We start from the raw sequence: 14,941 nt of genomic DNA on the forward strand, positions 1-14,941 counted from the left end.
ACTTGGGGGTCAAGGCCTAGCAGGAGCAGCCTGGGTGTTTTAGACACTTGTCAGGATCCTCTGCTGCCCTGGCCACTTGCTATGAGGTCTCCTGGCTTTGCTGGGTCCTGGGCCTTGTGATCTACCCCCAATCCAAAGAGAAAGACATCTTGGGAACAGATGCAAAGAGAAGGCAGGCTACAGGAGGCAAGGTCAGGGGTGACTTCAAATTAGTCCAAGTGTGAGCTCTGGGTGGGGCATATGTCTAAGAGGCCCTTTCTGCACTTCCTCCTGGACCTCAGGGGGGGCTCTTTGGCCCAAAGGAAGTTCTGACCTGTTGCATCTCTAGGATCTTCCAGGGCATGGGGTCTAGGCAGTAGTTCCTCCAGGGACTACTCCCAAGTAACCAAGGGCGATGCCCACCTACGCAGGGTCCTTTGGTCTCTGGGGTGCTTCAGAGAACTGCCTCCTACCCTAACCCCAATCTCCTTCCCCCACCCCCTGCCCCCACTGCCTTGTGGTCCACCCTGCGTCCCCACTGTAGGGTGCACACCCAGGCAGTGAAAAACAGGAGATTCTGGGGAAGGAACACAGGGTGGGTATAATCTAGAAATCACTAAAGAGTACATGCTGCTAAATACATCAGCTGTCATCGCTGTGGCGGATGTGATGAAGTTTAACCACAACAGTCAGCAGTGAGAGAAGGGGGTAGAAAAGGAAAACAGAAAAGTCATATGTGCATGCTGCTGGGACACTGATGCAGGAGCGTCTTGATTTCAGTAACTTTTCCTAGACAAATATTCCTTGTGCCTTCCAGCCATCACTCTTCAAGAGAAGACAAAAAGCAAAATAAATCTTATTTTGGGACTGAAACTACTGGGCAATAATCCAGTAACATAGTAATGTGCTGGTTTTGATTAATTACCCTTTGAATTCTAATTTTGAATCCACACACACATAAAGATGATAATGTGGATTCAAAGTTAGAACTTCAGGAACAAAACTGCCTTATCTTGATTCCATTCAATTAAATGCTCCCAAATTAACTTTCTTACCGTGATGCCAAATTTCTGGATGTCCATGAAAGTAAGATCCTATCCCATGTCCCACAAAATGTGAACAGACTTGCAAACCATTCTGATGAGTAATGTGGCTTTAAAAGTGACCAAACAGAATGTTTAATTTAATTAGATATGTTTTAATGCATTCATATATAAAACAAAGTCACTTAAAATATTCTATGAAATAGATAAATCAGTTATATTTAGAGTCAAATAATGACAATGTTTTCATTATTCTGGAATAAATTAAATATTTTTTTGCCATTGCTTGTAAAACTCCCTTTGGATAAATGAAGAAAAAAGGTATGTATCGAACGTACAGTAGTTTGCTTCATTGACCTTAGCACAATGTTCAAACAAGACCACTTTTAGACAAGTGAGTGTGCCACACACATATATAGGTCAATAAAACCAAGATACATGTGCATATAATGCAGGTCATAAAAACCTGCGTGGGTGTATGGGGTTTCACAAAAAGACTATGCAAATTACTACTAAGTTGGGAACCAAACAGAGAAAAAAAATTATAATCTAGAAATGTGACTTCCTACTTCTATAGTTCCCTTATTCTGGTCTATTTCAAAGCATTATACATTCTGCAAACAGACATTCGCACAAAAGGTCAAATCTGCTTTGTCTGTATTCTTGAAATAGTACAAAACTTTGGGATCATTTAGGATTTCTCCTTAAGACTTACACCACAAAGAGGAATCATAGCCCTAGCCAGTTTGGCTCAGTGGATAGAGCGTCAGTCTGCAGACTGAAGGGTCCCAGCTTCAATTCTGGTCAAGGGCACATGCCCAGGTTGCAGGCTCGATCCCAAGTGTGGGGCATGCAGGAGGCAGCCAATCAATGATTCTCTCTCATCATTGATGTTTCCATCTCTCTCTCTCTCTTCCTTCCTCTCTGAAATCAATTAAAAAAAATAGAGGAATCATAAAGAATGCTTTTTAACCATTGGGATGCTTAAGAAAAACTAGTATTATGATTCCTAATTATTAATGCTTCATTTGTTATTTCTACATACACATCATTTAGGTTCCATCTATTCCATATAAATAAAATATGGTACATATACTCCAACCATAAAATCTTCACCTACAAGGTTAAGAAGTTGTTTTTGAAATTAGGTGCACATGTTTTATTTCTGGGAGTGCAAGAAAGACAAGAACATATATACCATTAACAATTTTTATATTTTCAGGTGGATGAAGGGCACAGTGCCTGAATCCTAACCATAACAATGGATTGGGATTTACAAGATCACTATTTAAATTGTTAACAAAACCAAAGTTCTGAGATCCCAAACTGGAGTTTCCAAAAGACCCTCCATTTAGTTTAATATGAGCTCAAAGGCATTTAGCCAGAATCTTTATGAGCGTGCATGTTGATGTGCTTTTCTCTCAACATTTTTAACCTTCATCTGCAGACCTGTGAAATATTGGATATCACTCTACACAGCAGATAGGCAGACTCTCATTCAGATTTAATTTCCTTGTAACTGACAACATAGAAATAAGTAAGCGATGCATGTGCTGAGGACAGGAATGATAAATCAATCTTTTTTTAAAATCTAAGTTGTATTTTATGGTTATTTCCACGTATCTTTGCACTTTGCACAAATTTCCCAAGGCTTTTCTATTTGTACCACACAATTTCTGAATAGAAACTGAGGATGAAGAGTGGATAGAGGGTGGAAGAGATATTATGAAATAAGATATAATGATCTAGGTTTTTGTTGTTGTTGTTTTACAAAAATGAGCTCTATCTAAACCTGTAATGTTACTTCAGTTTCAACAAATCTCATTGATTCTAAGAGCATTCAATATAAACTGTTCTCCTATTTTTTTAAAGGAAAAAAACCACCTAGGTTTTTTAAAAAGGCTCTGATTGGCAGGCATCACAGCTACATCTTAAATGTGCGTTACACTGGCAATCTTCATTTTAATTTCCGATGAGAGGAGAGGAGAGGAGAGGAAGAAAGCCCACTCTGAAAAAACACTTGGGGATCCACCCCCTTCCCCCCATCATACCTCTCATTCCTCTTCATAAAAGAAGCTCTGCAATTACTACGTGGCTAAAGATATCTGAGTGCATTCTCCTACAACAATTTACTGCCTGGATCCCGCTGGAACTCCCAGCTATTGGAGTATCATAGAATGTATCTGTCATGGATGCAAAGGTCAGAAGGGTTCACCACCGTGGGGGAAAGAGCAGGACACATTTCCTTCAGTTTCTTTGTTGAGCACCCATCTCAGTGCTCGATTCCCAGGAGCTTAGTATATACCCTTCCGTCTGCTTTTCAGAGTGCTTTCCTTTTGGATTGGTAGTGAGCTTTTTTTACACATACCTACAGGGACTAAATAGGATAAAAAGTCTCATCCATGTTCCAAATTGCTATTTCAAAGCACACCCCTTCTATTATTTTGGAATACATGGGAAGCAAAGATTATTTACCTAATTCTAGGGTTTAAATCTAACTTCATAGAGACAAGCCAAATGACTTGTAGTAGCAAATGCTACTCTAACATGAAATCGAGAACTGGTCCCCTTAATCGTGGCACGGGAAGGTGGAGCACGTGTGCTTCTCTTGACTGGTGTGTTGGGGAACATGGGAACGGCTGGGTGGGCAGGGGTGCCCAAGAAGTGCGGCAGGTGTTCCCCAACACCAGCCACCCTAGGGTCATGACCCATTTCTGAGCACAAGGGTCTCCTGTCCTGGACATTTTGCCTTCTTTTTCCTGAAATCTATTGAAAAGAACTCTTATGGTTTTAGCTCTTATTTTTTTTCCCAACTAAAAATCCTCTAAGATAGTAGGGCACCTCTGCATGAGCCTGAGCACATTTATGATTTGCAGCCCATATAGAATATTTGGGGAGAGAGAGGAGGGGAGAGATGATGTATAAAAGTAATTTATAAACTTACTTTTAAATTATATTGTATTATTACAGTTCATGTGTCAGTTACAGTTTGTAGTTGAAAGAAAAATCTCACTTAAGGAATTTCATCTTGTGACCATTTTCTTTAGTTTATTTCCCTTTCATGGAGGTAGTTTTTCTCAACTGAAATATTAAATGTCTCAATAAATAATTAAAATTATTAATATATTTCAACTACTTTTTTATGACTAAGACTACATTCCCCAAGAGGGCAGAGGAGTCCAATATTTAAGTACATACTCTTCTAACAAAATAAAAATGCACATGGAAATAGTTTTATTACCATTTTACATGAATCTTTTAAACAGAACTATTCTCTAAATGGTCACATCTCTAATTAAAGGATCTTAAATGGCAACTGATATTCTAAGTTATGACATTTTAGCTTAATGTTTCCAGGTTTTCTTTTTAAGAAGTAGTCTTTTAATGAAGGAATGCACAATCCAATGATTCCTTCTAATGACAAGAAATGTTGAAGTATAATTAGTAATATTTTTGAAAGCCAGTAATTGTTTTCCAAAAGAGTAGTACTTTTTTGTTGTTGTTGTTTCAAACTGGACCACAAATTACTGTATTTTTCTTGAACTTTTATTTGAGGTTTTTGTTTCTGAAAAGCAGACATGATGGATTGAAATAAAAGATAATTTATTGCAATGCTTACTTTCATGTGCAAAGAGAAGCAGTATAATTGTAATTTACAGTAGCTGTCAAGAAAAATCCATCACAAATGACATTAAAATGACTTATTTTGCCTGAGCCACTTATTGTTTAAATGTGCATAATCTAATAGAAAGAGATTATTTTTCAAAATCTGCTTTATATTCTTCTAAATTAATATCAAAACATATACTTATGAATTAAACATTAAAAACCGTTTATTGATACTTTCATCATGACATTTACAAGTATAAGTTTAAATTATTTTTGATTGAACTGTCACATATTTGTGATGCATGAATCTACACATTCACAATATTCTCATATGTACCGATCGTACCATCTAGATATAATTATGAAAATACAGATTTAGAAATATTCAAAGCAAATGGAGCTACAGTGAGGATAATAACACACTGTAACCTAAAGATCACTAGCTCTCATGAAACAAAAGGACACCCAGAGAAGGACTGCTTTCATTAAACTCTTTTGGCCAATACTTTTCCAGAGATATCATCCTATCCTTCAGGTTTCAGAGAATTAAAAAATTTCCTATAAAGATCATTTGATTTTTGGTAACAGAATACTAATAAAAGATGCTTGAATGTTCTTTTCATGTTGTATCAGTAGAGGGAGGCCATGCAAAACATGGTAAATATCTTAAAATAAACGAGACTGAGTTGAAAGATGTTTGTAAACCTTAGGTCTGTAACGATTCCAAGTACTTTGGCATAAAGGTGGAGATTGCTTGTTTATTTACTCCCTTGAGAGTGTACCTGAATAAGAAAAGGTGAAATAATAGATGTCCAGAAACACTGCCTTAACCCATTAGAGCAAACATTTGTTAGAATCTGGGCCAGTTTCCTGTCCGGTGGAGACATAAACCATCTAAATAACGAAATGTATTAGGGTAAAAGTAAAAAGTTCATTGTCTGTTATTTTTTATATAGTTTTGTAAATGCTGTTGGGACTGATCTGGTTTTCAAAGGAGCTGATACACACAAATTTGTACTCTGCAAAAAGTGACCTTTACATTTAAATAGCTAAAATCTAATGTCACTTTCAATTCTAGTCTTCTTTTTTTTATGTATCTAGAATTAATGTAGTGAATATGTAATGAAATGCATTATCCTACATAAAGATTTATCAGATTTTCCGACTGAATGCTAGGCTTTGCTAGCACTAGCTGGAATTCACCTGCATGTTGGTGTGGCGTGTGGCTCTTTTTTGTAAACAGTTAAGTCGTACACAAAAAAAGGGAACAAAGGTCAGCACCCAGCCGCCACTTGAATGTGAGATTTTTCTTTTTATTCCCCTTGATGTATACTAGGCTCTGTGTTATTAGTCTTAATGATGGAAAATTGTAGTGTTGATACAAATCTTTTTTTCAAAGTAGTAGGCGGGAGCTCCATTTGTTAGTAAGTTTTTTTGTGACTAAAAGCCACGGACAGTACATTTATGTAGCAGTAAAAGGCCTAGATGCTCTTTCCATAGCAGAGCTAATTATTCCTACTGTGACCTTACTGATCCAGCCTGTTCCTAGTACATCTCATCTGCACGCCTGTTCCTCTGTGTAGATGGTGTCAGGGAATATGAAAAACCCTATAATGAAACCATTTTCATGATGGAGAAAGGCTACTGGAGTTGCACTTGCTACAAAGAGGCTCAATTATATGAGTAATTGTGATAATTTTCTACATTCATAGCCTTCAATGGGGAAAAAAGAATGAGAGCCACAAAGGAAAATTACTTTAACAAGAAAGTACAGAGAGTAAAAATGGAAGAAGAGACAAAAAAAGGGGAAAAAATAACCAGAAAAAAAGTTTAAAAAATAGATCTGGAGGGAGGAATAGCGAGACAGGGAGAACAACAGAAATGCTCAAAAGCCCATGTGCAGCTGTGTTGCACAATTAAATTGAATTTTTTTTCCTGCAGTTGATGAATGTGACTACTGCAAATGTGCCTCTGTAGTTAGCTATCATTTGTTGTTCCGTGACAGGAAAAGGATAATTACCTCTCAGAGAGAATCAAAGGCTGACATGCCCTTTAGACACAGCCATGAATGCAGAGCTCGATAGAATGCTTGAATAAGAATCTAGTGTTCTCTGCCCCCTTCCACTGAAGAATAAATTTTGTTAAAATGCAAGAACACCACCAGTAAATTTGTTGAACCCTAGGTGTTCAAAAATATGAGGTACATCTATCGACTCATCCCATTTGCAAAAATAAAACTGCATTTTGAATTCGTTTCTATTATATTCATGGACAGTAAGATAGTGAGATATGCATTAAATTTCTTTTCCCAGTAGGGGTCTGATTCAACATTTCCTATGAAAGAACAGAGAGACACTATCCCTTTTTCCCAGGCTAGTTAGCCTATAATTTAAAACTGTCAAAAACACAATTTTGTTCAAAGTCTTCAATAAAAGCTTCTCAGATATAACCCAAAGAGATTTTACTAAAGTTTGATTCAGACACTGTTACAATATTTTTAAAGCCATAAATACATTTAACTGCATTTTTCTTAAAGCATTTGAGGGCTTATGAAAAAAAAAAGGCACCATCTTTACAAGGTGACTAAGTTGTCCATCCTTCAGACAAATGGGAAGCATTCAATGGTTCATATTAATGAGAATAGTACTTTAAAAGGTACTGATGTGGTCATCTTTAGCAAAATGTACTACTTTTAAATAAAAAGCAGCAACCATATATTCTGCATGTCTACTTCAAAACAGTTATGGGGGGAAAAGATCTAAAAGTAGGCAACAGATTACAAAGAAGAAGTCTTGAATTCAGAAAATACACATTTACTAAAAAAGCAAGTACAGAATGCTGTGTGGAAAGTAAACAATGGTTTACAGGAAAAATGAACCAGACCCAACAGGACAGATCACCCTTTCAGGCTGTTTGCTAATCCACTGATTTGAATGGTAAAGCTTGCTTGAGCTTAGGCTTTTTACCTCTGCATCACATGAATATGTTTATTTCATTCCTTTAGAACACTTAGCTTTTCTCCTGTCTTATCATCCAAGTGTTAGGATGCTTAGCTCCTTCTTAGGTACTTTCTTCCACGTCTGGTGTGATTTTGAGTAGAGGAACACTACAGACCAACATGTCAAGCTAAAACAAAAGCAGTCCACAAATATTGCTTGCTGCTTCTATAAATTTCTTTGCTGACCCTGATATAATTCACTTTTTCTTTTTTTTTTTAACTCAGCCTGGCAGTTCACATACTGATATCAGACTGAAATGATGGTTCTGAATCATAAAACATGTCATCAACTTTATACCAAGCCACCAATAACCTTGCACCATTTGCCAACCCTCCCTTTACTTGTCAGTGTCAGGCTTACCTGATTGTGTTTCCAATTACTGAGAAGGGAGCCCCTGCTCTGCAAGCTGCAATGGCTTCATCTCTACACCTCCTGGCAACCGCCACTAACTTTCTACCACATTCATCCACATTGCCCACCAAGAACGTTTCAGAGGTGTCTCCATGGTAGCCGTTGTAATAGACCTAAACATAGGCAGAAATTTAATAACTTGTTGTTTAAAAATCTACTCTTCTAAAGTATATATTGGATTCATTTGTTTTAGCCTTCCAGAATTACTCTTAAGTTCACCTACAAAAAAAGAAATAGATATGCTGAGATCTTACAGAAATTTAACAGATGAAGCCATGCAATAATATTACACAATTTAGAATAAATAAGTGACTAGTGTGGCTATTTCCGCATTCTGATTGGCAATGCTATAGCAGCATGTTGATTCTTCACTTTATTTTTGAAAAGACAAAACTATATATGCAAAATTTAGTGGCCAAAGACATTGACCCACAATTATTACAATAGGTTGAACCCAGCAATATTTAACATAGTGAAAAGTTTCTTCAATGTCATGAAGATATTCAATCTCTTATTTACCACTTCTATGCTTGGAAGTCATAGATAATGACAATAAATAAGACAGACATGTCAATATTATATAGACAGTGGCTCAATATAGGAATGAAAAATCTTGGCTGGAAGTGAAATCTTAATTCAATGTTCCAGATAGCAGAAAACACTACACATCAATATTTAAAGACTTAGAATATAAGAAAACAGTATTAAGAATAAAATTATTTAAAAATTAATTTTATCAGTATTCAATGATTCAGCAGTCCCTATATGATCTTGAAAGATAACAGATTCATTATAAAAATCAATAATTACCAAACACTACAATAAATATAAAAGGCTGAGAAGATTACTAGAATATTGATCCATCGTGTAGCATGAAATGTGCTATTTTGCATAAATTTGTCCTATGCAATTATTTTTCACATTTCTCTTTCTCAAGTAGAAGTAGAATGCAGAAACTGTTATAAAAATGTTTATCTGAGCTTTCTGTCCATTTAATGCTGAATTAATAACAACTCTGTGTACAATTCTGCATTTAAAAAATACTCTCCCACACACTGTGAGGGAAACAGGAAAAGTCTTTATTATGTCTTCATTTTAAAAGTCAGTAAACTGAGGTAAACAAGTAACTTGTCTAAGGTTAGTGGCAGAATACAGAGGTGGATCCACATTAGTATGATGAATTATTGGCTTCTAATCCAGTGTTTTTTTTTACTGTATAAAAGTATCTTAAATACTTTGCAATAGAACAGTGTTCTATACATTTATTCCCATTTGCAACCCAAGAAAGTACAAGTTTTAATTTTATATACAAGTATATAACATTTACTAATAAAAGAGTAATTATTTAAAAACTCTGTAGCTCTGAATGTTTGCATAACTGCTATTTAAGTAAAAGTGTATTTAAAAATATTTATTTGCCTTTTCATATTACTTTTGCTAGCTTTCAAAATGACTCCTTGAAAGAGTCAATATATATGGCAATAACAATACTTTTGAAAGTCTGTGACAGGTTATCTATATTACTGTTTATACCCACAAACTATTCTTGTTTTGTACTTCATTTATTTAACAAATATTTATTGAGCAACTACTATGGGCACTGCATAGTCTATTTTTAAACATTCAACTTTCAAGGGAAAAATAAATCTATTTTCTTGTGATATATACTAGACATAAACAATTATAACATGCAATGAGTATTTTCTAATATAATATGAAATCTAATAATGGAATCTTTCACTTAATAAAATATTTCAAAAGAAATATAATTTGTTCAGATACTAACCTATATATTTCCTTGACTCCTTCACATTTCTAAACATTGAAAATATTTCACTTTGCTTTATGAATTTTGCAATTATGAAATTATTGAATGTTAAAAATGGAAGTATGTATGAAAAGTCTTCAGGAAATGTAGAAAAGGCATGGAATATTCTCCTTGAACACATTGAAAGCAGCAGGGAAGAGTATGCTTGATTTCACTGAAAGCAGCAATATTTTATTAGGGGGTGATTAGGTGAGAAAATAAATGTAAAACCCCCAAATTAGGTACAATCCAAAAGAAAAGTGTATCATGAAAAATACTTTATTTCAGGTACACTTCGTAAAATACCTCCTTCTACATGATTCTGAGTTTGAAAGATACCAACAGAATATGAATAGAGCAAATGTTCAAGTATTCTAAGTAGGACACAATGATAGGAAAGAGTATTAGCAATAAAAGAACCTTTGCCTATACTGTCACACAAACTGATATGAAGAAAAAAAGATTAATTAATTTGAACAATTAAAAATCTGACTGAACTCAACTACTGGATGCCAATTTCCACCTCATTCCCACTCCTACCTAGGTTTCATGATCTGGATATAGAATAACTATTATTAAAAACATTTCCTCTGTACCCTTATGTTCACTGAAGCACTATTTATAATAGCCAAGATCTTGAAGCAGCCCAAACGCCTATCAGTAGATGAGTGGATAAAAAGTTGTGGTACATTTACACAATGGAATGCTACCTGGTTGTAAAAAAAGAAGGAAATCTTGCCTTTTGCGACAGCATAGATGGACCTGAAGAGTATTATGCTAAGTGAAATAAGCCAGTCAGAGAAAGACAAATATCATATGATCTCACTTATATGTGGAATCTAGAGAACAAATAAACAAATCAAACAGAAATAGACTCATAGGTACAGGGAACAGACTGACAGCTGTCAGGGAGGAAGGGGACTTGGGAGCCTGGGTGAAATAGGTGAAGGGATTAACTGAAAAAAATAACAAACTCATAGATACAGACAACAGTATGGTGATTACAGAGGGAAAGGGTGATGGGAGAGGTAAAGAGGGAAAGGGAGATAAATGGTGATGGAAGGAGACTTGACTTTGGGTGGTGAACATACAATACAATATACAGATTATGACCCAGTAGGTATGGCTCAGTGGTTGAGCGTCCATCTATACACAAAGAGGTCACTGGTTAGAAGCCTGGTCAGGGTACATGCCTAGGTTTCAGGCTCAATCCCCCGTAAGGGACATGGAGGAGGCAACTGATGGATGTTTCTCTCTCATCAATGTTTCTATCTGTCTCCCTTCCTCTCTCTCTAAATATCAATAAAAACATATTTTAGAAAAAAATACAGATGATGTATTATAGAATTGTATGCTTGAAACCTATATAATTTTATTAACCAATGTAACCCCAATAAATTCAATAAAAAATTCAAGCAGAAAAATATTTCTTCATTAATAGAAACTGTAATCCTTGAATACTATCTATCTCAACTAGTTCTCATCAGATGTTTAAATGATAGTTATTTAAAATTTATTTATTAATCATCAGATGTATAGAATTTATTTATAATCTACATAATCCAAAGGTATCATTACCAAACTTTTTAGCAAGATGAACTGCCAAAGCACAAATACGCCACGTCTGAAAATAGTCAAGGGCTAAGAATATTAGAAAAGGTTTAGAGCTTGTCCATTTGAAGTTCCTAGGCTAAATTATTTTGGGTTGTTATTTAAAAGAAAAGCTGTTAACCATTTGATGAAAACTTAAGTTTAGAGAGAAAACCATTCTGCTGGTATGCTTTGAGTTCAAGGCTCTCTATACCAGAAATGGAACATGGTGCTACCTTCAGGGATTTTAATAAATCTAAGAACACTGCTAGCAAAAGAGTTGCTGTCCAAATAGACTGACACACACAGGCCAACGTAGCCTCTAATGACAGAGTAAGATAATGACAGGCCCCACTCAAAATCAGCAGGAAGAGGAAGATCAATCTTGGCAGAGTGAAGGAAAAATGCTGGCTTTCTTCGTGTTAGCTCATCTCATACATATCTAGCTTCAGCAGCTGCCCAGTGCGGCGGTGCTCTGCATTAACTACACAGTGGATCAATAACAATTACACCTTCTCAAAAACATGACACATAGCAGGATTGGGTTGACATTTCACTTAGGCCAACATTGATCTCAGTGCATCTGATTCCAGCCCTAAATTCAAGTCAGGCCTGGGTTTACTTGGAATAAACAGAGTTAAAAACAAAAAAGGAAACCAGCTGCTTGTGTCTGGGTCTAGAAGTAAACAGCACTTCCACATTTTCAATCCACTCTTCTTCCTGTTGCTACCAGCAGTTCTGAAGTTGATCAAAGACTATTTTTTATATGATTTACTCACCGTGACATCAATGTTGATAATATCTCCATCCTGAAGAGGTCGACTGAAACATAAACAGGAAAAAATGGTGATAGACAGATCTCAATAAAAGGGATATAAAAATAAATACCTAATGACTACTATCACAAACCCAATGAGTTGCAATGATAATTTGGAGTAAAGGAGGAATAAATGGAATAACTATATCTAATCTTTAACTTATGTTAGTCATAAGTTACAAAGTTTACAAGAAATATATAGTATGAACATATTGCTATTTATAAAAGTCTACTAGTCTTTTAAAAAAAATGTACTTATTAGTTACCTTAATTTTGCAAAGAGCCAAAACAGTTGCTAACTAATATTTACCTACAATTGGATTTTTACCATTTATATGGTTAAAATCTAAGGACATTAAAGAAATAACTATTTTTTTGGATTACAAACTGCTTTAACAAACATTAAATGGGGGTAGCATGTGCACTTAGAGGCAAAATACTTCAAATTTTTGTTTTAAGATAATCAGCTTCAAAAGTTTGCAGGTGGGTTTCAATTAAACAATAGTGTCTTTCACCATATGTTATAGATCTTAGTTTCATGTTTTAGTTTCCAAAGGAACAATATGTTATTAAGCAATGAATACCTGTCAGGAATACCATGACATAGCACGTTGTTTACAGAGGTACAAACAGATTTTGGAAAGCCTCCATAGCCTAGAGGTGAGGGATAGGCATCATGACTGATGATTTCCTGATGAACAAGAGCATCTATCTCTTCAGTTGTCATGTCAACCTAAAATATTAAATAAAGAAATTGTGCAATGACAGCTAAAGACATTTCCTGTATTTATTGACTATGCTTTTAGCTACAGCACTTCCAAGCAAGAGTATATAAATCTACTGTGATAAACTTGTAGTACAAAATGTTAATTAATTATAATTAACATTAAAATCCTAAATTGTGCCTTTTTGACAATCATTTAAGTATATGTTGGTGCTATGGACTATTAGGAAATGGAAAATTTAATACTCTTAAGATCCTTCAGATAATTTGTTAGTCATTAAATGACATGACTCCTTTTTAGATTGAACATTTCAAAATTATGTCCTTAGGTGATTCCTTCCTCTTCCTCAATGGTTAGTAACCTGGGTTAACAGAAACATATAAATAAATACTCAAATGGCTCATCAGTTTAAATGGCAAAGCTTGAAAATTAGGTCAACCCATATCTCAGAGGAACATTACATGGGTTTTGCAGCAATGGCATAGAAATTATGAATCATCATGTAAAAAACTGAGTCTGATACATATTTTATAGATTTCATTTTCACTGATTTTGATTTCTTTCATACCTAAATAAGTCAATGTTTTCTAAAAATATTTTTTCTCTTGAATCCACACATAAAAGAAAAACTATAATCTAGTTTTGTGAGCACATGAAGTCTATCTTAAACACATAAATCATGAATAAAATTCTAAAACAAAATCTTTTATTAAAAGTGAACTATTTCTTCAATAATTTTCTGTGCTATTTTATATTCACATTATGTTTAGTTACGTTGCTATAACAATAGTATGACCCAGATGGTACCTTAAGTGATTTCATCGTTGAGTTTCACTCACTTCCTAAACTCTGCCCACCTTTTTGAAACTACAGGCCCATATTTTTGTTTATGATCTGTATACAGCAGAGTGTTTCTGATTATGCTGAAAGGACTAAATCTTGTAGTAAGACGGGTGTAACAATTACATTGCTCTATTACCCATAGCTTTGTGTATCTGGTCTGATCTTTCTTTGCAGAGCTAATGCAGGAAAATAGTAGACAAAGACTGAGGCAAGCAACTCCTCAGGCACACGGAAATAACGTGGGGAATGAAAGCAGGAACTACAGGCAGGAGGACGGGGGCAAAAGTCAAAGCCGGCTGCCATTGATCAACTTGCATAGGCTGATTGAGCCCAGAGCATCTCCAGAATTCTATTTAAAAGAGTCTGGATTTTAAACAATCTCTTGAATACACACATAAAACAATACAATCCCCTTCCCCCATCCCAAGGCTTTACTTAATTATTAACAAATTACATGTGTACAAAAGAAGAGTTAAAGGGAAAGAGGAAAAATAAGAGGGTTTGATGCCCCTCATGTAAGTCCTTCTGAGGTTTGGTGAGACGCCACCTTTAAACTCTTCCCAGCCAGGAGGAGGACATGACGGGCCAGCTGACAGGCCTGACGAAGCCCTTGAATCTGATCTTCATTCTTAACTTCTATGCTGTCTCCCCAGTCGGGTACAATGCCTGTCGTCACATAGTCTGGCTTCTTTATGTGCTTGAGGAAAAAGGATTGAAAACGAAGATCAGAACCCAGCGCACGACAATGGGATCATTTTTTCGGACACAGCCTCCTACTTCATGGAGCTCTGCCCTTCCTGCCGGAGCACCGACCTCCAAAGCCAGCACAACAGACCCTCCAGGCTGCCCCCAGTTCCTTCCCCTGCCCTTTTGAACTTAACATTGCCTGTTAGTGCTGTCTCTGGATGGTCTATTAACCTTACTGTGCTTTGAGTCAAACTGGACTGAAGTAGTCTTCTGGTCAAAACAAACAGTAGTTTCTTTTCTGCCTTCTCCCAACCCCGTGAGAAGCACACTGTCATTGATGAAAAATAGCACCAAGCTTCCAAATTGTCAAATGGCTAATTAAGAGCACTTTCATCTTCTTAACACAAAGATAAAATTTATGCAAAGGATAG

General features: G+C 35.7%; 1 protein-coding gene across 2 annotated transcripts in view; it reads right to left on the reverse strand.

The window, feature by feature from the left end:
- The window catches only part of METAP1D (methionyl aminopeptidase type 1D, mitochondrial), a 70,432-nt gene that overhangs the window by 1,767 nt on the left and 53,724 nt on the right, over positions 1-14,941 (reverse strand). For both annotated transcript variants that reach the window (XM_014468215.2, XM_023744863.1), the window contains 5 exons: positions 14,371-14,520; positions 12,840-12,988; positions 12,218-12,260; positions 7,991-8,154; positions 1,035-1,132 (listed from right to left, as the gene is read on the reverse strand). In XM_014468215.2, coding sequence (XP_014323701.1) covers positions 1,035-1,132; positions 7,991-8,154; positions 12,218-12,260; positions 12,840-12,988; positions 14,371-14,520 — 604 coding nt within the window. The remainder of the gene's footprint in view (positions 1-1,034; positions 1,133-7,990; positions 8,155-12,217; positions 12,261-12,839; positions 12,989-14,370; positions 14,521-14,941) is intronic.

Source organism: Myotis lucifugus, unplaced genomic scaffold, assembly GCF_000147115.1.
Source record: "Myotis lucifugus unplaced genomic scaffold, Myoluc2.0 scaffold_5, whole genome shotgun sequence".
NCBI lineage: Eukaryota > Metazoa > Chordata > Mammalia > Chiroptera > Vespertilionidae > Myotis > Myotis lucifugus.